The 26150-nt window shown below is 45.7% G+C and overlaps 1 protein-coding gene across 3 annotated transcripts in view; it reads left to right on the top strand.

Moving 5' to 3' along the window:
- The window catches only part of LOC117458110 (actin-binding LIM protein 3-like), a 61481-nt gene that overhangs the window by 13587 nt on the left and 21744 nt on the right, over nt 1-26150 (top strand). For all 3 annotated transcript variants that reach the window (XM_034098367.2, XM_071205478.1, XM_034098368.2), the window contains exons 3-7: nt 15993-16176; nt 20612-20724; nt 21988-22114; nt 23000-23093; nt 23498-23585. In XM_034098367.2, the coding sequence (XP_033954258.1) occupies nt 15993-16176; nt 20612-20724; nt 21988-22114; nt 23000-23093; nt 23498-23585 (606 nt within the window). The remainder of the gene's footprint in view (nt 1-15992; nt 16177-20611; nt 20725-21987; nt 22115-22999; nt 23094-23497; nt 23586-26150) is intronic.

Raw genomic sequence — 26150 nt, 5'->3', positions numbered from 1 at the left:
ATACACATGCCGCAGTTTCTGCGTGGCTGTGTCTTTAGCTGAAAGCCCAGTGGCGATCTGTTCATCTGTCATACTGATCAGACAGTCAATAACTGTGTTGTTATCATTAGCATCTGGTTAGCTAGCTATGCTAACGAATATAAGAAGCTTTTTCTACAACCAGTGAGGTAAAGGCACATCTTTATATGATCATTATAGTTATAAAAAAAACAAGAGAATAAAGTAAACGGGTATAAAATACTATATGACAGTTATTAATAAAGAAGAATACAGTTTGAAAGGGGAGTGATTTGTCAAATATCCATAAATTAAAAGAAAATCTGCTTACAGTTGTGTTTGGGTGTTGAGAGATGTGTCCATAGATCTCCTAATGTTGCTCTCATAGTGCAAAAAATCTTCCCAGGGGAGCATGCCCCCCGGACCCCCCTAGAGGAAGTCAGGTCCCCCCCACTTAAACCATGTTCACATGGATAGGAAACTAAATACATTTGCACACATCTTGTGTCCATATCTTTCTGTTTTGGTGGTCACGCCACACCCTGCACGTGCATGCATACGCGAGTCATGGTGAGATATCTGGATTAAGAGGTTGCTTTTTCTTTGCACAGAATGAAATGAATGGGCTGTGATTTTAGTTTTTTTAAGCAGAGGTCAATAACTTGTACGGCCCTCTGAGGATATTGTAAACATTGAAATGGCCCTTTAACGTCGTACAGGAGACAAATAATAGCTCGCAGCAACGTATTGAAAAAATAACTATGAACTATAAATTAGTTCATTTTTGAAACCATGAACTTTAGTTCAACATTTTGAATTATGAACTATGAACTGAACTAGTTCATTTTAAAATGTGTGAACTGTGAACTGAACTAGTTCATGTAGAAAGTGAACTTTCCTAACACTGTATACATTAACATTCATTGACTGGACTTTATGCTACCATCTGCCTGCACTGTTAACAGGGTGCGCTGCCAGAAGGGTGGCAGTGAAAGCAGAGGGTCTCGACGGACCAGACCCGGGCAACAGAAGCTGGCTTTGGGGACGTGGAACGTCACCTCTCTGGGGGGGAAGGAGCCGGAGCTTGTGCGGGAGGTGGAGCGTTACCAGTTGGATCTGGTTGGGCTCACCTCTACGCACAGCGTCGGCTCCGGAACCTTACTTCTGGATAGGGGTTGGACTCTATTCTTCTCCGTTGTTGCCCAAGGTGTGAGGCGCCGGGTGGGTGTGGAGATACTCACAAGCCCCCGGTTGGGTACTTCTTTGTTGGAGTTTACCCCAGTGGACAAGAGGGTCGCCTCCCTACGCCTGCGGGTTATGGGGGGGGAAACTCTGACTGTTGTGTGTGCTTATGCACCCAACAGCAGTTCAGAGTATATGGCCTTCTTGGAGACCCTGGAAAGAGTCCTGTATGGGGCTCCTGAAGGGGACTCTTTAATCTCGCTGGGAGACTTCAACGCACATGTGGGCAATGATGGAGACACAAGTGGAGGGGCGTGATTGGGAGGAACGGCCTCCCTGATCTGAACCGGAGTGATGGTTTGTTACTGGACTTCTGTGTTAGTCATGGATTGGCCATAACAAACACCATGTTCGAACATAAGGATGCTCATAAGCAGGGCTGCACATAACTGGTGCGCAGGTGCGCATGCGCACCAGTTATGTGCAAAAAAAGAGCACCGGGTCATTTGAAAAAAGGCTCATTTGCGTACCAAAATTGAGAGAGAGGGAGGGAGAAGATAGAGAGAGAAAGATATTTGCGAGTTGCATATGAACTCAGGGTCAGCCCGTAGCACTGGCGTTATAGATGTTCACCTAGGGCGCCAGATCTGGGGAGGCGCTGCGCTGGCAGTTCTGGGAGGGAAAAAAACATTTTTGACCGTTGGGGCTCATCCTAATTTTCGGCCTTGATGTAACAATATTCATAATTAAGTAAATGTAACACCCTTTTCACCCCTGTTACACGTTTAATTTGCCCTGCACAATGGGCGCTGTAAGTGATGAAAATGGGGGATGTTGGTTTATCTGGCGCCCGCAGCTCACAACCAAAATGCGAGTGAGCGAGGGAGGGAGAGAAAGGCCCACCGCCCGGTGTTTTTATTAGAATCTGGTGCTAGCTGCTCTAACGGATATAAGAAGAAGATGTTTCTACAATAATGTGGAGGGAGAGTCCTCTCCAGTCAGACTGAGAGGCTGATACTACAGCTCAGTGAGGTAAAGGACTCTGAGTGTTTAGATAGTTCACTTTAGTCTAAGTTCAAACAGTTTGGTCACAATTTATGTAAACACATATTTCCAAGGCTCTCCTTTATAATTATTGGGATAAACAGGTTTGAAATCATTCCAATGTATACTATAGGACAGTAACCAAAAATATCCTTTAAAACTGGAGAGATAAAAAAAAAAAGCATAAATAAATGTTAAGGTAAAATAAGATATGAATGAACAACACAAATACAATTCTACATTCATGTCACAAAGTTACATTCATTTGTTATTGGCTATGGGGTAGGTTATGTTCACATACTTATTTGATTACATCCACTTGTCTAAGATGACAACAGAGACTTTCGACCCAAAACCAGCTGTTGACTTGTGGATGCAAGCAGCTAATCGCAGACTCAACCAGAGAGAAAGTAGTAGGCCTACATCATCAGCTACCATGTCTGACAGAGAGGAAGACAGTGAGGAGAACAGTCAGGAGGGTAGTGATGACAGCTTGTAGGATTACTGGTCGTGCTAATGTTGTCTTGTGTTCACCTCTGCATGTGTGTTCTGTGTTCACCTCTGCATGTGTGTTCAGTGTTCACCTCTGCATGTGTGTTCAGTGCCGTGTGTCTGGCAAATAAAGTCAAGACCCCCTCACAAGTTACGGTTTATTTCATTTTAAGGATGAGCACCAAGCAACATCTCCAGGTGCTCCTTTGAGAACCAGGGCAAAAAAGTTATGTGCACCCCTGCTCATAAGTGTACGTGGTACCAGAGCACCCTAGGCAGAAGGTCCATGATCGATTTTATTATCGTATCATCGGACCTGAGGCCGTATGTTTTGGACACTCGGGTAAAGAGAGGGGCGGAGTTGTCAACTGATCACCATCTGGTGGTGAGTTAGGTCGAGTGGCGGGGGAAGCCTCTGGACAGACCTGGTAAGCCCAAACGTGTAGTTCGAGTGAACTGGGAACATCTGGAGGAGGCTCAAGTTCAGGAGGCCTTCAACTCACACCTCCGGCGGAGCTTTTCGGGCATTCCTGTGGAGGTTGGGGACATTGAACCAGAGTGGGCGGTGTTCAAAGCCTCTATTGCCCAAGCCGCGGTGGGTAGCTGTGGTCTCAAGGTCTTAGGTGCCTCAAGGGGCGGTAACCCTCAAACCTCCTGGTTGACACCGGTGGTCAGGGAAGCCGTCCGACTGAAGAAGGATGCCTTAGGGATTTGTTATCCCGGGGGACTCCAGAGGCAGTTGCAAGGTACCGACAGGCCCGAAGGGCAGCAGCCTCAGCCATGGCCGAGGCAAAGCAGCGGGTGTGGGAGAAGTTCGGAGAAGACATGGAAAAGGACTTTCGGGCGGCACCAAAGTTGTTCTGGAAAACTGTCCGACACCTCAGGAGGGGGAAGCAGGGAACCATCCAAGCTGTGTCCAGTAAGGATGGGACGTTGTTGACCTCAACTGATGGAGTGTTAGGGCGTTGGAAGGAACACTTTGAGGTAGGGCTGTGCAATTAATCGTATTTTAATCGCGATTACGATTATGGCTTGCGACGATTATGAAAACAGCATAATTGACAAAATACGATTATTTTGCTGGGTGCGCTTTCGCCCCTCCCTAAAAGCCCACTCGGCCACGTGGGAGTGACATGTGTTGCGAGTGTTCAGCCCGAGCGAAGATGTCAGAACAAGAGCAGCAACTCGTTAAAAAGAAGGGTAAAACTATTTCCACTATTTGCAAGTACTTTGTCATTACATTTCACATCGCTAAAGATATGTGCCCAGTTAGCACTGTTAGCAATCAGGGCTTCAAGCAACTTGTCAACACGTTGGACAAGCGTTACGCGATGCCGTCTCGGTATTATTTCAGCAGGTCTGCGCTGCCTGCACTATATGACAAATGCCGTGGGGAAGTTGAGAGAGATGTGGCTTCAGCTGACTACTTTGCTACCACAACAGACCTATGTTCTAGCCCAGGGGTGCCCAACCAGTCGATCGCGAGATGTGTCTAAAAATAGAACAACAATATTCTGTTATCGTTAATGTCCTGTAACATAATCTTCCTGTGCCAGAATAATGCACTTGAACGCATCAAAGCTTTGTGATTGGCCGGCGTCACCCCATGTGTCGGGGCGTGGCTGAGGGTCTTCAGTCCAGGTGGCAATATTGTCACCTGCCTGCGCTCATCTCTGAAACCAGACCATGTCAACAGGCTGGTGTTTCTTGCAAAAAATCTTTAAGAGATGACATGAGCAGCCCTACCAGCATTTGCCATGGTGGCCAACATTTTTATTTGGTCTTAAATTGTAGTTCAACATTTATTTCCTGTTACTTCTGGACCATGACGGTTGGCCAGCCTTCAACGTTTAACTGAGTGGAATATGTTGAAAATGTTTTACCAAAATGTTGGCTATATGTTAAGGAGTTTTCAGGTTGTGACAGTGCACTGCTTCATATTTGATTTAATTTATTTTAGTCTAATTTATTTTTATTTATCATATTAATAATATATGTTTAGTATGGTTTTGGAAGTGCGCTCCAACATATTTGTTGATCTTGTTTATTGGTAAAATATTATTTGTTTTAAAGTTCAATAAATGGTCAATGAATAATCGTCAAAATAATCGTGATATCAATTATTGACCCAAATAATCGTGATTATGATTTTTGCCATAATCGCACAGCCCTACTTTGAGGAACTCCTGAACCCGACAACTCTCTATGGTAGAGGCAGAGCTGGAGTATGACGGGTTATCAACACCAATCTCCCGGGGGGAGGTCACTGAGGTTGTCAAACAACTCCACAGTGGCAAAGCTGAGATCCGCCCAGAAATGCTGAAGGCTCTGGGTGTTGAGGGACTGTCATGGTTGACACGTCTCATCAACGTTGCGTGGAAGTCGGAAACGGTACCGAAGGAGTGGCAGACCGGGGTGGTGGTTCCCCTTTTCAAAAAGGGGGATCAGACGGTGTGTGCCAATTACAGAGGCATCACCGTCCTGGTCATAGAACGACGGATCAGCTTTTTACTCTTGCAAGGATCCTGGAGTGGGCCTGGGAGTACGCTTATCCGGTCTACATGTGTTTTGTAGACTTGGAGAAGGCGTATGACCGGGTTCCCAGGGAGTTACTGTGGGAGGTGCTGCAGGAGAGCTGTGTCCGGGTCCTCGGCAGTAAGTCAGGCCCATTTCAGGTGAGGGTTGGCCTCCACCAGGGCTGCGCTTTGTCACCAATCCTGTTTGTAATATACATGGATAGGATTTTGTGGCGTAGTCGTGGGGGAGGGGGTCTGCAGTTCGGTGGACTAAGGATTGCACCACGGCTTTTTGCAGATGATGTGGTTGTAATGGCTTCATCAGTCTGCGACCTTCAGCTCTCACTGGATCGGTTCGCAACCGAGTGTGAAGCGGCTGGGATGAGGATCAGCACCTCCAAATCTGAGGCCATGGTTCTCAGCAGGAAACCGATGTCCACTTCAAGTAGGGAATGAGTCCTTACCCCAAGTGAAGGAGTTCAAGTATATCAGGGTCTTGTTCTCGAGTGAGGGAACAATGGAGCGTGAGATGGGCCGGAGAATCGGAGCAGCGGGAGCGGTACTGCAGTCGCTTTACCGCACCGATGTGACGAAAAGAGAGCTGAGCCAGAAGGCAAAGCTCTCTGTCTACCGGGCCATTTTCGTTCCTACCCTCACCTATGGTCATGAAGGATGGGTCATGACCGAAAGAACGAGATTGCGGATACAAGCGGCCGAGATGGGTTTTCTCTGCAGGGTGGCTGGTGTCTCCCTTAGGGATAAGGTGAGAAGTTCGGTCATCCGGGAGGGACTCGGAGTTGAGCCGCTCCTCCTTCGCGTCGAAAGGAGCCAGTTGAGGTAGTTCGGGCACCTAGTAAAGATGCCACCTGCACCTGGGTGTTCCAGTCACGTCCAGCTGGGAAGAGACCAAGGGGTAGACCTAGGACCAGGTGGAGGGATTATATCTCTTTGCTGGCCTGGGAGCGCCTTGGGATCCCCCAGTCAGAGCTAGCTGATGTGGCCAGGGAAAGGAAAGTGTGGGGCTCTCTGCTGGAACTGCTACCCCCGCGACCCGACCACGGATAAGCGGGAGAAGATGGATGGATGGAGTTAGAGGATATTATGTGATTCCAGTGACATAGCAACATATGCATTGGACAGCTAGTATACCATGTTAATATCTAAATACAAATGTAAGATTATACTTTTTAAAGGAAATTGAAAACTACCATGACATGACTCCATAGTCTTTGGGTTTAATAAAGTATTTTTCTCCGAATAGAAACCAAATAGTTCATCCATTATTTTTAGGAACACTTTGCAAAGGAATACAGTTCACTTAAATGATGCTTTGTTGGCCATATGTCCTGAAATAAATAAGCAGCTAGACATCTCGTCTTGCTCTGCAGCCTGTCTCTCTCTCGCTCTCTCTTTCTTGCTCTGAGCCACTTAACAGACCGGCTCGGATCAGATCAGATCCATTCACTCCACTGGGTTTAGAGCCATTAGCTAAATTAGAAACCAGACATTCAATTCACTGTCAGATATGTTGATCCATTGGCTGCATTTCAAATGTTTACATTACAGTGCATCCAGCTTCTATACGGTGCAGTTTCTTCCTCCACTAACGGAGCCTGTTCACAGGTTATATCATATACTGACAGCATGAGGGATTCAACTCATTTTGTCGACATGCATGACCAAATTATGTGGCTCGGTTTTGGCTCCCAGATGGCTGTTTTAAAAGTCTGCAAAACTGAAAGGAGCTAAGAGTATATGGCTATTGCAATTGTAGGAAATCTCAACTGGGACAAAGTCGAATATCCGATTAGGAAAGTTGGGAGACCAAATCCAACCTGAAGAACATGTGTTTACTGCGTTGTGCATCAACCAAGTTGAAGTTGTAGTAACAATGTGTTTCTTAACAATTGTCATATTTTTTTCTCATGAAATCTGTGGGTATGTTTTCTGCAGTGTGTATAGAAAATACCAAGTAAATACGTTTCCCGACTTATTGTACTCTGGAATGTGGTCAACTCAGATGTGCTGCATTCCTAAATCTGAATTCCAACGTACAAGGTAAATGTATTGCAGTAAAATTGTATTCCCCCCTGTTAGCTGGAGCATATTATTGTTCAGCTCCTTTTATAAAGTGTGTAACCAACCAGCTCAGCAGAGGCCTCGTAACCCTCAGCACTGCTGTACCACAAGCAATCATTTGGCTGAAGGACTTTGCATTTGCTAAATGAAAGCTATACATCATGCTGTCACGACATGCTGTATAGTAAACACACGTGTCTCTTTTCCTGGGCATCCATCTATCACACAGCACTCTAGATATATGTACAGTATTCATTGTGTGTAAACACTGGAGACATGCAAATATATATATTTACAAAATCAGGTTAACACATAGGCCGAATACACTAGATTCTTATATGCACTGACAACCATAACCCTCAGTAAGCACTGCAGTTAACCGTTATTTAAGAAATCTTTGCAGCTCTACTGTACACACTGTAAAGAAATGTACAGATCAGATGGTTGCTCGTCTAATCCTGAAAACCAGATTACAATATTAACTAGGGGTCGACCGATAATCAGGGGGCCGATATTCCGCATTTGACAGATTATCGGTATCGGCCTTTTTTTCATCAAATTGCGGATAAAACTTTGGCTCTGATGCGGCCGTTTCTCTGGCTGCAGTCACCACTCTTGCCCCTTTCACACCAGCGCCTTTTCAGCTAGAGAGCTAGAGCCTGAAAAGCGCCGGGTTTTCCAGTTCACACCGGAGCTGCGCCGGCTCTTAGCTCCGGAATCCGCTTCATTTCCAGCTCCAAAAAATTGTCGGTCCAGAGGCAAGAGCTTTGGAGCTAAGAGGTGACGTCGCTTACGTCTCTCTTACGTCGAGGCGTGCAGGAAACTAAACCCACCTCCCCTGGGTCGACTGTTATGCCTGCCTACAAGCAGTAGTGCCTATAAACACACTTTCTAAAGTCAGGCAACACTAACCAGGCTTCGTGTGATTCTGTTTATTTGTGCCTTACTTTGACCATCCGTTCGCTGTTCTCGATCATAAGAGAATAAACTCCTGTGGAAGAGCTGCACTGCAGCGGTCGGTAAATGCTGCAGAAACACATTAATAAACAATGAACCACGGCACTCTGGAGAAAAGTATAAGGTTGGAGAAGTCGTTATTCAATTTATTCTGGCTTCGTGTGATTAAAAGCAACACGATCATCGACCCGACGCAGTTGTTGTTGTTGTTGTTGTGAGCTGCCGTTGGGGGGCAAATCAGCGATGTAAACGGTGACGTCATGACGCAGCAAGGGCAGCTCTGGGGCGCCAGTGGGCGGTGTGCACAGAGCGGGAGCTGAAAAGGGAAACCGGAGCTGAACCAGAAAAGCTCCCGCTCGGAGCTAGAAACTGAAAAGCGCTGGTGTGAAATCCGCATGTGTGTACACGAGCTAGATAGACAGATATAATACATTAAGCATTATTGTTAGTTACAGTAAGCATGTCAGCCTGCAGCCCCACTTCGTGTCTCTCTCTCTAACTCATTGCGGATGACTGCACTAAAGAAAAGGGCACAGAGAGGGAACCAGTTGTAAGATGTTTAAAAGTTAATTAAACATAAGGCTATGCTTAAATGCATTTCAAAGTAGTTGTGTTGGAGTTTGTGTTATTCTACATTTTGACACCAAGATTTTTTTTTTACTGCAAATGTATATCGGTTCCAAATATTGGTTATCGGCCTTCTTGATTACTAATAATCGGTATCGGCCTTGAAAAAGAAATATCGGTCGATCCCTAATATTAACCCTTAAGAGGTCAAAAGAACAACAGTTCTATTTCGTCCCTACTGACCGCCAGAGGCGGTGCTTTAGCACTGGATATGTCCATCGCGCGCATGCGCAGCTCGAGTACCAATAACAACAAAGTCACCTGTGACCCACGTGACACCGGCTATATCAGCCGGTATTGTCAGAGGATCTGTTCCTTTTCATCTTCTCGCTGCGCGAGGGTACCGTGGCTACGTTTTCGTAGCCTACAGCGTTCAGGTTTGAACGTTTGATCGGAGGGATTTCTCTGCAAACAGCTGGCCGCGTGAAGCTTCGCGACTGACAGTCGGGGCTACGGGTCGTTAGACGCGTCCTCCAGGAGCTGCGCCGGCTGTGCAGAGCCTCGACAGACAGGTTTGTGTCAGCTTGTTGCTGGTGATGGCTGTGTTTCCACACCCGCTCCCAGCCAAGTTGTCCTGATTACCGTCTTATTGTTTGTGGCTTAGACTTTCTGGTGACGACAGTGTTCCCGCTTCCTCTCCCATAAAGTTGCCCTTATGCTCTTTTGAAAGTTCTGCTTGTGGCGTTGTGCCCGAGCTATCATTAGCATTTGAGTCCCAGCTTTGGCTGCGTCCCTCATTCGATTTAGTATGGAAAGCCAAGAGTGTCATACTTTAAACCCGTTTTTCGCTTAGATGCAGAAAGTAAGGTAAGTACTTTCTATTTTCTAGAAGCTATTATCTGGTCTTAACATTTGTGTTCTGACTTGGTCGCTTGATGGTTAGCAGCAGCCGCTTGGCTAACACCTTGCTGTTGAGCTTAACTATTAACTCAGGGCAGTGCTCCCGCTCCCTGTAGCATAGGGTTTGATTGCAGTAGCGCTAGTTCGTTGTATTACTGCTCCTAGTACTAGGATGATATGCAGAGAACATCTTCACGGCGGGTGCTGTGTGCTCGGCATGTGCGGTTACTACTGTAACCAGACACGGTTCTATGCGGGCTATTCTCTTTCTTAGAAGCTAATTATCTGGTCTTAACATTGTGTTCTGACTTGGTTGCTTGATTGTTAGCAGCAGCCGCTTGGCTAACACCTTGCATGTACGGTTAAGCTTCATTATTTAACTCAGCCGGTGAGGGCAGTGCTCTCGCTGCTGCTCCCGGTAAACGCATGGTATGGTTGCAGTAGCGCTATATCGTGGTATTTACTGCTCCTAGTACTAGACTCCTAGCACTAGGACGATATGCAGAGAACAATCTTCACTGTGTGTGCCGTGTGCTCTGCATGTATGGCCATTAAGGAGGATTACATCCTCCCAATATTATATTGTCTAGTGGGCAGCCGTTGGCTGACACTTTTAGGCACCGGCCACAGTTACTATTGTAACTAAGGTTCTAAGCCGTAAGTACTGGCCATAATTACTACTGTAACTACGGTTCCAAGCTGTGTAAGTACTGGCCATAGTTAATACTGTAACTACGGGGTTAAGCCGTAAGTACTGGCCATAGTTACTACTGTAACTACGGTTCCAAGCCGTGCACGTACTGGCCATAGGCAATACCGTAACTACGGCCCTATGCCGTGTAAGTACTGGCCATAGTTACTACTGTAACTACGGTTCTAAACCATGTAAGTACTGGCCATAGTTACTACTGTAACTACGGTTCCAAGCCGTGCAAGTACTGGCCAGAGTTACTACTGTAACTACGGCTCTATGCTGTGTAAGTACTGGCCATAGTTACTACTGTAACTACGGTTCCAAGCCGTGCAAGTACTGGCCAGAGTTACGACTGTAACTACGGTTCTAAGCCGTGTAAGTACTGGCCATAGTTACTACTGTAACTACGGTTAGATGCCTTGTGAGCCCTGGCCATGGTTACTGCTGTAACTACGGCTCTGTGCTATTCTATTCTTTAGAAGCTAGTTATCTGGTCTTAAACATGTGTGTTATTTGACTTGATCTCGCTTGATCGTTAGCAGCAGCCGCTCGGCTAACGTCTTGCGTATACTGTTAGCTTCTTTATTTTACCCAGCTAGGTGAAGGCAGTGCTCTCGCTCCCGCTCCCTCTACCGGTAATGCGGATGTAGCTACATCCCTTTTTTCTGTTCGGCGAGTAGTAGCACCGCTCTACTCTTCCGGTTCAGCAGGTAGCCGGTGAAGGCTGTGTTCCCGCACCCGCTCCCGGTTACACTGCATCTGGCGTTCGACTCTAACTTAACCAGTGAAGGCAGTTCTCGCCCCCACTCCTGGTAGACGCCAAACGGCCTCGTTTTTCCGTTAAGCAGGTAGCCGGTGAAGGCTGTGTTTCCGCACCCGCTCCCGGTTACACTGCATCTGGCATTCGTCTCTAACTCAACCAGTGAAGGCAGTTCTCGCCCCCGCTCCTGGTAGACGCCAAACCGCCTTGTTTTTTCTGTTAAGCAGGTAGCTGGTGAAGGCTGTGTTCCCGCACCCGCTCCCGGTTACGCTGCATCTGGCATTCGTCTCTAACTCGACCAGTGAAGGCAGTGTTCTCGCCCCCGCTCCTGGTAGACGCGGAACTGCCTTGTTTCTCCGTTAAGCAGGTAGCCGGTGAAGGCTGTGTTCCCGCACCCGCTCCCGGTTACACTGCATCTGGCATTCGTCTCTAACTCAACCAGTGAAGGCAGTTCTCGCCCCCGCTCCTGGTAGACGCCAAACCGCCTTGTTTTTTCTGTTAAGCAGGTAGCTGGTGAAGGCTGTGTTCCCGCACCCGCTCCCGGTTACGCTGCATCTGGCATTCGTCTCTAACTCGACCAGTGAAGGCAGTGTTCTCGCCCCCGCTCCTGGTAGACGCGGAACTGCCTTGTTTCTCCGTTAAGCAGGTAGCCGGTGAAGGCTGTGTTCCCGCACCCGCTCCTGGTTACACTGCATCTGGCATTCGTCTCTAACTCAACCAGTGAAGGCAGTTCTCGCCCCCGCTCCTGGTAGACGCCAAACTGCCTTGTTTTTCTGTTAAGCAGGTAGCTGGTGAAGGCTGTGTTCCCGCACCCGCTCCCGGTTACGCTGCATCTGGCACTCGCCTCTAGCTCAGCCAGTGAAGGCAGTGTTTTCGCCCCCGCTCTTGGTAAACTGCCTTATTTACTAATCCAGCTAGGTGAAGGCAGTGATCTCGCTCCCGCTCCCTCTGCCGTAACGTGGGCGTAATTTCATCCCTCTTTCTGTTCGGCGAGTAGCAGCAACGCTCTACTCTTTCCATTAAGCAGGTAGCTGGTGAAGGCTGTGTTCCCGCACCCGCTCCCGGCTACGCTGCATCTGGCTACCTACAGAATGGTTCATTCATGTAGCGCCTGTAGGGTTTCTCTTGAGCCCGAGGACGGCCACGACCGCTGCCCCTCCTGCCTCGGCCGCTTCTGGCGGTCAGTGGGGACGAAATTCGAGCATCTGAGGGAGGTTCTCACGGTAAACGCCTGCATGAGCTGTAGCTGCATGCCTCGGGTGCTCAGAGTGGCTCGAATCACTGAGGTGGAACGTCTGGCAGCAGCCAACAGACACCTCTCCTTGTCACGTACTCCTCCAGATCAATTCGGCCATTCCCGGCGACTTGAGGGAGCGATGGCTTTGGGTGCTCCCCCCAATAGAAGGACTAGAAATAGGCTGTCCTCTAAAGTGGATCGGCTAGCTGCCGATAGGGGCATGATGAAGTCAAATACCACCCCCCCCTCCTTCGGTTGGCGCCCCTCCTTCGGCTGACGCACCTCCTCCGGTTGACGGAGAGTCCTCCGTCGCGTACCAGTCGAGCCAGGGGAGCTGTTTAGATCAGCTGCCCTGGAGGCACTGGAGTGTGCCGCCCAAGCTAGGCAGACCAGGCAGCAGCACTCGGGTCCTCGCAGACCTGTGCCCACTCCCAGCAGGCCCAGGGGCCGCTCTAGCAGCCGCACTCAGCCGCTGGATTACAGGGGTGGTCTGCAGAGGTCTTAGCGGCCCACTCAACCGCCTCCCAATGACTTTCGTGCCCCATGTCGCCCGCCTTCCAGGCGGCCTCGTGCCACAGAGCCTTACCGGAACCCCCCAAGAGGCTCCAGGGTCCGGGGGGCTGGGCTCTGAAATCCCGGGGGTGGTCGGCGGCTGCTTTCCCAGCAGCAGCTCAGTTTCTGGGCAGTCTGTACTTCCGTCCCTTGGGTGGTTTTCACCTTAACCCAGGGGTACAGACCGCAGCTCCGGCCCCTAACTCTGGGCCAAGAGTTGTCCGTCCTTTTGTCCAAGGACGCAATCAACCCAGTAAGACCCTCTGCTTAGCCAGGGGGTTCTACTCGGCATACTTTCTCGTGAGCAAGAAAGTCGGCGGATTTCGCCCGATCTTGGACCTCAGAGGAATCAACAGATTCCTGAAGGTGCGGCCATTCTATATGCTGACTACTGCATACGCACAGGTGGAGTGGTTCCCAACCGAGGGATGCCTACTTCCACGTGGGCCGGGCAAGAGGGTGCCTTATATTCAGTTCCTCCGGCCCTTGGGCAGACTGGCAGCTGCCTCGGCCGCTGGGCCCTTAGGCCCGCTGTCGTTGTGCCCCATGCAGATGTGGCTGAACAGCCTTCACTTGGACGCCAAGTGGCACAGGCACAGTGAACTCAGGGTCTCGCAGCATTGCTCCACTCTCCATCACGCTGGAGGGGCAGGGCCTATCTCTGGTAGGCGTACCCATGGGCGCCATCCCATCCCGCCAGGAGACCATCACCATAGGTGCATGTCTCTCAGGGTGGGGTGCAGTGCGGCAGGGCAGGACCGTTCAGGGTCAGTGGTCTGCCGAGCAGAGTGCGCGCCGGGTCAACGTGCTAGAGCTTCGGGCCGTGCAGCTTGCACTCATGCACTTTCTACCCCAACTGGGGGGCAAGAATGTGCGTGTTCCTTGGGGACAGCATGTACATTGTTGCTTAGACAACAGTCCCTTCTAGATAGTGGACGTTCTCACTCCACTCTGAATTTATGTGGCTGCGATTCTGCCCAACATGTTCGGGTCGACGGCTCCACGGCGGGGTGCCACAGGTCGGTGTCCCTCTTTATGAGAGGGGCTTTACGGCAGCGTCCCCCTTGCACCCCGAGGGCTCCGGCTTGGGACCTGCCCTTGCTGCCGGATGCCCTATCACCTCCTCCCTTCGAGCCCCTGGCCCAGGTGGGGCTTAGGTGGCTGCCCACAAAGGCAGCATTTCTGCTTGTCATAGCCTCAGGGAAGTGAGTCGGGGAGTTGCATGTCCTCTCCATAAACAATACATGCCCGAGGTGGGACTCTCATGCGTTGCCCTTTGGGCAAATGTGGCATTCCCGCCCGGGGTCCTTCCACAAACTCACTTCAATCAGCCTGCCCAGCTGGCACGCTTTGACATTCAGGAGTACAGCACATCGAAGTTGCTGTGCCCGGGGGGTGCCCAAAGGGCGTATATCAAGGCTACTGCCTGTATACGGCAGGAGGAGCAACTCTTGAGTTTGCCCTGGCGGCACTAAAGGAGGTTAGGCCCTCTAACCAGTGGCTTCCCCACTGGGTTGTCGATACCATCTCACAGGCTTACGGGGCCAGTGGCCGCCCCCTGCCACCAGGCTGAGATGCCACTCTACAAGGAGCATCTCAACATATTGGGCTGCCCTGAGAGGGGTGCCCCTGGAGACCATCTGCGCCGCGGCGTCGTGGGCGTCTTCTGGCACATTCTCCAGTTGTCATCAGGTCAATGTCGCCACTCCCCATTCTTTGGGCGTGGTCCTTTTGCCGAGCTCCGCTGCTTCCAGTGGTGAGCAAGGGCTTGGATTCTTCATGACATTGTTGGTATAGGTCATCCAGTGCTAAAGCACCGCCTCTGGCGGTCAGTAGGAACGAAATAGAACGATAGTTACGGCTGTAACTACGGTTCTATGAGTCCCGGATGACCGCCAGAGTTCCCTGTCACTCAGAATTCTTGTGTGCTCGCGAGAAGATTCGGGGAACAGATCCTCTGACAATACCGGCTGATATAGCCGGTGTCACGTGGGTCACAGGTGACTTTGTTGTTATTGGTACTCGAGCTGCGCATGCGCGCGATGGACATATCCAGTGCTAAATCACCGCCTCTGGCGGTCATCCGGGACTCATAGGACCGTAGTTACAGCCGTAACTATCGATTTCTCTCAAACACACCCCCTTGAACTACCAGAAGGTGGAACCTCTAGATTAGTAGATTAACACCGCTAAAAAATGCGATTATAGTATGATAAATATTGATCATATGCAGAGATGCCAAAAGTAAACACATCCTTTACTCAAGTAGAAGTACAGATACTCGTGTTTAAAAATACTCTGGTAAAAGTAGAAGTACTGACTAAACTTCTTTACTCAAGTCAAAGTAAAGAAGTATGGGCTTCGAAATGTACTTAAGTAAAAAGTACCCGTAACTACCAGCTGTTTTAAAGAGCCTCTCTTTATATTAATAGAATAATAATGTCATTGTTAGCTAATGAATGTTTCGATGCTGAACAACGGCAAAATGACACATTTTTCATTGGTCCCTCTTGTTTATAGAAGACCAGGAAATGATGGATACACGGATCATGTTAAAATCAATAGACACGCAATGACTCTAAATAATAATGATCACGCCACCAAACACAGATTAAAACTAAAGTAACGAGCTTGTTTTGAAAATGTAAGAAGTAGGAAGTGCAGGTATTTGTGTTACAAATGTAAGAAGTAAAAGTAAAAAGTCATCAGAAAAATTGTGGAGTAAAGTACTGATACCAGAAAAATGTACTTAAGTACAGTAACAAAGTATTTGTACTCCACTACTTCCCACCTCTAATCATATGTATTGATGTAATTATAATCATGATATGGCTTATGATAAGAAATTCCTGATGCATGCAAACTACTTATGAATAGCTCTCTAACTCCAACTTTTATCTAATTTTGGTATTCCCACTGAATCATGTTTTCTCTTCCTGTATTTCTGAGGAGTGATGCGAGCTGTCTCTCTCTCTCTCTCTCTCTCTCTCTCTCTCTCTCTATCTGTGTGTTCAGTGTGTGGCTGTGATCTGGTGCACTCTGGTTTCTTCCACCACTCCGGAGAGTACATCTGCACTGAGGACTACCAGCGGCTCCATGGGACCCAGTGTGACAGCTGCAGCCAGTACATCACTGGGGAGGTGGTCTCTGCCCTGGGGAGGACGTACCACCCACACTGCTTCGTGTGCAGCATCTGCAGGTAAACAAGTGTGTCTGGAGTCACAACATACTCCTCGTATTCAGAAACATCCTTTTAGTTGCTGTGTGAATTTATTAAGATAAGATAGTACTTTATTGATCCCAATTTGGAAAATGTTTGTGTTGCAGCAGCATAAAAAGACATGGCATTGTACAATACAAATTAAAAGACAAGAAATAAACAAGAAAGTAGAAAATATACATGTTGAATTTACAAATGAACAATAACAAGATATAAAGCAAGGTATTATATTTACAGGTATATTTACGTTTGTGACAGATGGAATATTAAATATTGGTAGACCTAGTAAAGGTGGTAAAATACGATATATTGGAAATATAGTTTAGTTGGCGATGTTTGTAGAAGGAGTTGTGCATTCCAATGTTTGAATTTTTTAATAATCATTGTATTATTGAGTTTTATCATTTGGGGATTTTCTTGGCAAAGTTTTGCAACTCGTGACTACAACAACAACAAATGAGACTCTCGAGCTGTGGCATAATTACTTTGCAAGTCTGTTCACATCCCCATGAATACCACCAGTGCCCCATTACAATTAAAATGCTCCGATGTACGAGTTCTGCGGGCCACTTAATGTCTGTGTCTGTGTTGGGTTTCAGCGACAAGTGCACTGCACAGCGAAGCTGCTGCAGAGTCTGGACCGTGGGTGACCGTAAAGAAACACTAATAAAACTTCTTATACACTGTAGCTTATTAAAAGTAACAAATCAAAGATTAGTGCAGCGCTCCTTTGCCAGGGTTTGTCACAAAGTGCTTTACTGAAAATAAATGGGGACTGCAGTACCATGTTTTAAACACATCATTTACAATGAACCGTTGCTATTTCACTATTTAAAGAGGTTCGTCAGTGATTTAGCATCATAAAGTTGTGGAGTTTGTGATTGTATGGACCCTTAAAACACCTTGATTATACACTTCCCACAATGCAACTTGATCGTGTCTTTAATTCGACACAACCTGCCTCTCCATCTTTCAGACTCTACATGAAATTGCCAGGTCTAAATTGTCCTTAGACTTTGGAAAGACATGACATAACTTTAACCGTTTATATAATATATAAAAAATAGTAGGAATTGTAATTGTTTTTTGTGTATCAGAAGAAGCAAACAGTAGATGAAAGATCACATCCAAGAGCAATTGATACAATATGAATTATAGAAAAATGGAATCACTTCATATGGAAGAAACGCTTAGTTATGTTTTAGATGGCTGGTCTCACTTTATTAATTATATATCATGTACATTTAGTTTTGGCTTCAGTTCAGTTCACTCAAAGCTGGAGGGAATATGATAAGTGGCTGGCAGACAAAGTGTGACTGTAAGCAGTACAGTAAATATATAAAGGCTATCAGTCACTCGTGTGCGAGATGTAAAGATGGATCATTAGGCTTTAGTTTGTTTATAGTGACAGTTTTTGGAGTCATCCCATGAGTGTGCGTGTGTGTGTAAATAAGAACTGCATATACTGATATTGCAAATGATGATCATTGAAAATCATTTGATCATCAAAATCGTTTGAAAATGTCTGTCAGCAAATTGCTATAAAATTGTGTCTCTTAGATGAAGTTTTGTCCGAACACACCAACACTTCTCTGATGTGTGTAAGTGTACAACTCTGACCAGAAGAGCGGCTTAAAACATAATAAAGCCTGGCAGTATTGACTTAAGTTATGAAGTTATATCTACAGGTATAGCAACTAGGGGTGTTGAAAATAATCGTTTCTACGATGCATTGCGATGCGGACGTGGACGATTCGGTCTCGATGCAGTGACGGAAGATAATCGGTTATAGAGTAGTAACGTTGCTTCCTGATTTTCCGGCCGCGGCTTTACTATAACGTTTTTTCTGTCACTTTAATATCAAATCGGTCGGTGACGCAGAGATCAGGGAACATACGTGACAGCGGCACAGCAACACCGAACACGGAGCAGTCTGCTTTATCCACCAACACAAGAACACCAGTCCAGAACCCACAGCAGAAGGACCCGCTCTGAATCACTCCGTGTTGCTGCGGCTCAGAGACACAGACAGGGATTTATGTTTTTCAAAAATAATCGCGTTACAATCATGTCAGGTTTTTGGTGGATTTAATTAAGTCTTGGATTGCAGAGTATGAATGTCCTCTAGCAATTTTCAGATGATATATACGTGTGTAAAGTTTGTGAAGGCAGGAGGAAAAAAGCTTCCGCGATCACCGTCTCCTCTCCGTTCCTCCAAGCCCCGCCCCCTCCCTGAAAATAATGAGTGACATGCTGATAGTGACCCGATAGAAACTTTATTATTCACTTAATCACTGAGATATAATGAAGCTAATTTTATCTTTCATTCATTGGATTTATGTAACAGTAAAACAGAGAATGTAAGTGTGCACCCACATGCAGTATTTTAGTTTGTATATGCTGTTGTAAATACTCCTGTTGTCTGCTGTGTTCAGACTCACGTCCTGTGTGTGATGCCTCATTCAGGACATTCAGTGTCCTTTCTTAACAGAAGGCCGTGGCTAGAAGCTGCAGCTAGACTGCAGAAGCATTAGCTTTTTGTTTTTGAGGATGGAACAACTTCACACACGGAGGCTAGACCTATACAATTCATTTATTTTGGTTTATAAATGAATGTCAAGACATTTATGTTATTGATTTCTGAAGCACTTTCTAAATAATAAAAAGAGAGTTCATATGTATTGACTGCATGTATGCATTGTTGAAAAATAAGCCATGTGCAGTAATCTAGAAAATTGAGGATGCAACGCATTGGTATGAATCGAGATGCACCGGGATGCACCGGGATATCGAACCGAATCGAATCGTTGACAGGATAATCGTAATCGAATCGAATCGTGAGACCAGTGAAGATGCACAGCCCTAATAGCAACGTCTGTTTACTTTTAACACAGTGGATGCATCATGGATTGTTATAAAATACCTTCTCTACCTTTTATAGATACATCCCAAGTGTTAAGTATAGCCGATCACCAAAGAAGAAATCTAGAAAAATCTTCAATTATATATGAGAAAATACATCTGCATTAATAAAATGAATTATACCATCAACGATTTGGGAATTGTTAGGTCTTCAAGCGGATTTGCTTTCCAAGTATCTGTTTGCTAAACTTAAGTTCAAGTGTTGAATACCCAAATGTAAAAAAAGAGAACAAACAAGCAGACCTTTTAGACAAAATGGACATATCTCAAATTCATCAATTTAAGTATACAAACATGTGGTCCTGAATACAGGATGATCATTTATCAGGGTCTTAGTTTGCTTATTTTCTACCAGAAGAGTTTTGGAAATCTCCTGCTGACATATTTTTGTGTGCAATGATAAAAATGTGATTTATTGAGGCTGCATTGCAGGTGCACACCTTTGCCCTCACAGTGTGGCTACAGCTGAACCCTCGGGCTGAAAGGCATTACTGCATGTTTTGATTTATACTTTATTGCATCCTTGTATTCATAATTCAGTCAGGTATGATGAAACCATATTCTGTGAATGTGCAATGTGTCACCAAATATGAGAAATAATATCAGGTGATGAGGAGATTGTTGTGTGGAACTCAGGGATTAGTTTGAAACTACTGATTTATTTGTTTAGGAAAAAGTCTGAATATAATCCCCCCCCCTTCATCCCTGGATATTAAAGGTCTATTGATTTACGATACATTCTTCAGTTGGGAATTAGAGAAGCAATAAAAGTGGTGCTATGGGAGAAATTATGATTTCATTAAATGGGGAGAAGCCTGCGAGCTATTTCAGGCAGTCAACTCGAGCACCAATGATACATTAACACGTGACGCACCTCGACCCTCTTACAAACAACCAAACACATTCTCCTAAACATGCCGCTCTATTCAAGCTGCCAGGTCTTCCTGCCTCTGCCTCCTCGCTATGCTGCTGCTGCTGCTGCTGCTGCCACTGCGGTGTTCACTTGCTATTGCTACGTTCATGTTCCTGCTGCTGTGTTTCATGTTGCTGCTGCTTGCCTGCCCCACCACCACCCCAGCTTCCAACTGTAGGCTCGGGGGATAGTTATCTAATCATCACTCAATGTTATTTGTAATCTGTGGAGTGATGAGGCCCGAGCCTAGACGCCAAACAAACTATATGCTGCTTATAATAAACATATTAAGAAACAAGTGAGTTGTCTGACTGAACTTAATTTAAATGTCAAAAGCAGACCAAATGCAATCTTGATCTCATGTCAAACAGCTTCTATTCTGTTCACATCCATTATGTTGGGATTACAAAATCAGTTCCATCCGTCAAAACGTCTGCAAATCAAACTGTTGTATCTTTCTGCACAGATAGATACTCTATCAGTACGGGTTGGGAGGTGACTTTTTCGTGAATTTGGCAACCTAACCTTAGTATAATTATATCTGCATAGCTCTACTGAAATACTGTGTGTTTCTTTCAGGAGTCCGTTCCCAATTGGAGACAGGGTGACCTTCTGTGGGAAGAAGTGTGTGTGTCAGCAGTGCTCACACACTCTGCAAAGCGACAAGCCCGTCAAGGTTCACGGGCCAAGCTGTAAGAAACAAACACACACGCACAGTCGCACACACACATATATGCACACACACAGCCCAATTGACTATAATTATACTGTAAAATCTACTCCTCTGATCCTTGCCAGCAGCCAATTAGATCCAATTTTGAGGCAATACAGTGCATTCCTGCATTGTGGAATAGATGTATTCCTTATCTCAAAGGCTTACTCACCACCTTTTAAGGCATAGGATGGTCTTCTCCAGCGAATTGTAGTGTTGTTTTCTTCTCCAACAAATAAGAGAAACTGCTGAAACCGGTAGCCCTCCAGCTTTTAGTAATAAAGTCTTCATTTTTCTTATCGTTTGTCAATAAATCCAATGAAAAGACTGAAAACAACTCAGTTTTTGTCGGCCTCTCTAAACTTTCTAACTTCCTCTCACTGTCTGTGGTCCACAGCCCCTTGTTAGTAAAATAAAATAAACTGGGACAAAATTCAAATTAACTTCAGTCATCATTTTAATAGCAATATAGGAACACATAAGTGCACACAGTGTGGCTCATTGGTCTGTTTTTCTGTCTTTGGCGTAGAGGAATAATCAAGTTTTTGGTTGGTTTGTTTTATTTCATTCATGGGGTTTGATGAAAATATGAAAAGTATAGCATAGCACCAGCGTTATCCTTTGATATCAGTGTGACATAATTCACCAAAGTTGTGCAATCAACTAAAAAAAACGTGCATGCATCTTGGTCATTTAGTAACAAGCATCATCTGTTGCAATGATTTTAGGTCACCTCCTTATAACATTTCATTTAATTGTTGTCATCCAGCACGTAAGGCTGAGGGTACAGCACAGGTTAATACACACCAGAAGAGTTTTACTGACCAGCAAATGCTGCAAAACATATCTCACACACACACACACGCACGCACACACACACACACACACACACACACACACACACACACACACACACACACACACACACACACACACACACACACACACACACACACACACACACACACACACACACACACACACACACACACACACACACACACACACACACAGAAGGTGGCCTGCAGCTCCAGGTATTCTTTAGCCTGGTTCTGGTTGCTCCATCTGGCAAAGACAGTTTGACGATGAGGACAGGAATGAGGGATGAGGAGGAGAGAGGAAGGAGGAGAGGAGTGATGGGAGGTTGGCAGGGAGACAAGGACAGAGAGGAGGGAGGGGATGTTAATGTTGGAGGTGCTCTTTTCTTTATGTTTTTCTCAATGCTGCATTCACCCTCTCCTAGACTGTGCCGGCTGTGGGGAGGAGATCAAACAGGGACAGTCCCTGCTGGCTCTGGAGAGGCAGTGGCACGTCAGCTGCTTTAAATGCCGAACGTGTGGCTGTCCTCTCACTGGAGAGTACATCAGCAAGTAGGTGGCTTGATCCCCCGTATGTACAGTCTGTACTGTAGCTAATGTTCCAGCCAATATCAAAGATTTCTCAAGCGATCCACGTTCTCTGTTTCATATCTGAAGCTTTGGGACCAATTTGCTTAAAGCAGGTGTTATAATAAACTTGGAGCACTCATATTATGGCAAGTCATGCAGGAAATGTAGATCATTTTTCTTGTTCGATCAGCAAGTTTTATTTGCAAGATAATAACCGATAATTATACTGTTTTTCATCAATATATTACAGGTCTCAGATATATACAAAACATGTCTCTGGAATGTTTGGCTCGAAATACCAAACAGATCCTGCATTGCCGCATCCCATAATCCCCTCTGTTTCAGCCCTGTGTCAAAAGTGCTGATTCTCTGTCTGTTACTTTAGATGAAAAATAAGGAGCCACTCCCCACGCCCCTCTGAGAGATATCTGGTTTAAAAATCACTAATGGTGCTCTAGGTGGAGATTCAGGTGATAAGATTTTGGGGGGGGGGGGGGTTACCTTGGTTGGTTATTGGCTAAGCCAAAAAATCGTTATGACATCATAAAGTGTCCAAAATCTGATCAGCTCATTTTCAGACAGGTTTTTATATAAATGGATCAGGACAAAAAGTGAGAGAATATTTTTTCCTGAAACTTTCAGAATCTCTTTGCACAGAGGGGACACACGTTTATGTATAAAATACATGAAAAAGTGGATTTTGCATAATAGGTGCATACTTGGAAGTCACACTGAAAAATCTTTGGTTTTGCTCCAGTTGGTTTATGTACCTTGACTCGTGTATCACAAAACAATGTGTTACAGGATAGATAATAGTGGAACAGAAGGTAAAATCAAAGTGAGAACATCTTTGTTTGTCCCTGGCAGAGATGGGATCCCTTACTGTGAGAGTGACTACCACACTCAGTTTGGGATCAGGTGTGACAGCTGTAACCGTTACATCAGCGGCAGAGTTCTTGAGGTGAGTGCATTTTTCATGTGTGCATGCTAAAGATAAATGGGAACAAGATTGAGTATGAGCATATTTTGCCTCTGTGTGACAGAAAGTGTGGGTTTGTATGCAGGCATGTGTGTGTGTCGGTCTATAAAAAGCTGCGAAAAAACGCAGCTGTCCCTCTTTGAAGGAGCGAAGTGGTGACTGATGGAGAAGCAGCTTTGGAAAAACCAACAAAGCAGCACTCTCCAATCTCTTCTACCCGATTAATTCCTATTTCTTATCGTGCCTCTCCCCACTCCTCATTCTTTTTCTACATTTCCTATCACCACTTTGTTCTCATTTCCTCATTTGTGTCATCTGCTCTAGCTGCTCTCTGCCTTATTTATTTCCTCTCACTTTTCCTTTCCCTTCCTTTCCTTCTCCTTCAGGCTGGAGGGAAGCGTTACCACCCCAGCTGTGCCCGGTGTGCTCGCTGTCACACGATGTTCTTGGAAGGAGCGGAAATGTACATCACAGGTGAGGGAGGAGAGGAGAGCCATGAAATTGTACTATATGGAACAAAATATATGTCAAATCTATCTACAAAAGAGTTTCAACATATAGCTAACAGGCATAATATGGACTTGTAGCATCTATTAAATCTGCTGAGCCCTGCAAGTATACAGAGGCCTGTGTGTGTGTGTGTGTGTGTGTGTGTGTGTGTGTGTGTGTGTGTGTGTGTGTGTGTGTGTGTGTGTGTGTGTGTGTGTGTGTGTGTGTGTGTGTGTGTGTGTGTGTGTGTGTGTGTGTGTGTGTGTGTGTGTGTGTGTGTGTGTGTGTGTGTGTGTGTGTGTGTGTGTGTGTGTGTGTGTGTGTGTGTGTGTGTGTGTGTGTGTGTGTGTGTGTGTGTGTGTGTGTGTGTGTGTGTGTGTGTGTGTGTGTGTGTGTGTGTGTGTGTGTGTGTGTGTGTGTGTGTGTGTGTGTGTGTGAGAGTGAGTGAGACTGGTCGGTGTGTCGTGTCTGTGGTTGATACAGTTAGAGAGCAATAGGATACGGCCTCCTGATAAATGACTGCTTTTAACAGAGCACCGTTATATAGCTTACTGATTTCACATATAGCACTCTCGACCACACTCACTGGTAAAAACACACACACACACACACTCACACAAATGCACACGCGCCTTCTCCCTGCCCGTGTTTTCTGTGTACACACAAAGGTTGGAGTCAATTACCTCTCAACCGTCGCCTCCTCTCTGTCCATTACTCTGCTGCTGACACAATTAATCTGAATGAAAGGCCTTCACCGGAGGTTTAAATGTAATCAACTAGGAGCTTCTGTTTTACAAATGAGATAATAGTAATTAAAGTTAATAAGCTCAATCATGCATTAAAACATATGAGGACGCTGGCCAACCCTTTTGACCATGTGGGACAACTTGAATTTGTATGCCTTTTGCTTCATATTTCTGTGGTCCTCTGAAATGATTAATTGGCAACAGGAAGGACATTTTATAATTTCTCCATGGTCTATGCCTGGCCTTCATTTGAACCACATATTAAACAGAGTTTGAATTCATATACTTTATACTGTAGGAATCACAATGTAAATATTTAGCAGTGAGTTTAAATGTTAGCATGTCCTGATATGTTGAAGAAAGCGGCAGCATTTTCTTGCAAAAATGATGTTAATGCAAATCAGCTCAAAAATCAGCTATAATCAGCTTATATGAATATAAAAGCCATGCAATTCTATACTGCACAAACATTCCTTCAAGATAACGGTGAAAGGGAAAAAGGAATTCAAACACACACACACACACACACACACACGCTTTAGCCTGGCCGAGGTGAGATTAAATGTAGAGCAACTGTACCGTAACATGTGGCGGACACAACAGTTGACATCTCCTTCTTCACCTCATTGACATTCTGCTGCTCACCCGCTCACCCGCTCACAGCCACCAGTAAAACTAAGCATTTGCATATTGTACTGGAAGTGTGTGTGTGTGTGTGTGTGTGTGTGTGTGTGTGTGTGTGTGTGTGTGTGTGTGTGTGTGTGTGTGTGTGTGTGTGTGTGTGTGTGTGTGTGTGTGTGTGTGTGTGTGTGTGTGTGTGTGTGTGTGTGTGTGTGTGTGTGTGTGTGTGTGTGTGTGTGTGTGTGTGTGTGTGTGTGTTAAGCTCTGGTGAGCTGCCCCAAGGTTACATTCACTCCTTTTGATGACTTCAGACATGTAGGAGGGCTGAGCAATCACCCTCATGAGGCCACACTCAATTACGACACACACATGCTCGCACACATGCAATCAATCTGATGATGCATGTCTAGAATACGAAGTTGTGTGTGTGTGTGTGTGTGTGTGTGTGTGTGTGTGTGTGTGTGTGTGTGTGTGTGTGTGTGTGTGTGTGTGTGTGTGTGTGTGTGTGTGTGTGTGTGTGTGTGTGTGTGTGTGTGTGTGTGTGTGTGTGTGTGTGTGTGTGTGTGTGTGTGTGTGTGTGTGTGTGTGTGTGTGTGTGTGTGTGTTCAAGGTGTGGTATGGAAAACTATTTAACAAACAAATTGGGAATGTTGATTCTTTTTAAATGAATAGTCGGATGGACGTAGTAAGTTCATTAACTCCCTTAATTTCCTTCTCACTATTCAGCATTTTTCAAACATATCTTAGGTGTTACTAAACGTCATCAGTTCAGAAGACTTCCACTGTTTTTCAAATCTTTTTCTATGATTTTGGTTCTAAATAAATACAAAACATTGAAAAACAATCACATCTTCCTATCTAAGAAGGTTAAACTATACGTCTTTAGTTAATTTTCTTTCAGTGACGAATAAATAATTCATAAGCTAATGGTTTAAGGCCAAGTCAGGTTTAGTCGAGCCTCTTGAGAAAAAGACCCAGTGCTCCTGTCAATCTGATATATTTCAAGCTGTTAAAACGACAGTATTGATCCTAAAGAGAATTTATTGAGAGCTTCCAATAATTTAACAATTGTGTTTCGATTTTTTCTCGGAAGAACATTTTTATTTATTTTTTGGCCACAGTTGACTGATCAGTGGGGCCAAACAGAATATGTCTGTTTCGGGAAATCAAATGTGTTGCCTTA

Source organism: Pseudochaenichthys georgianus, chromosome 14 (assembly GCF_902827115.2).
Source record: "Pseudochaenichthys georgianus chromosome 14, fPseGeo1.2, whole genome shotgun sequence".
NCBI lineage: Eukaryota > Metazoa > Chordata > Actinopteri > Perciformes > Channichthyidae > Pseudochaenichthys > Pseudochaenichthys georgianus.
This window is presented reverse-complemented; position numbering and strand designations above follow the sequence as displayed.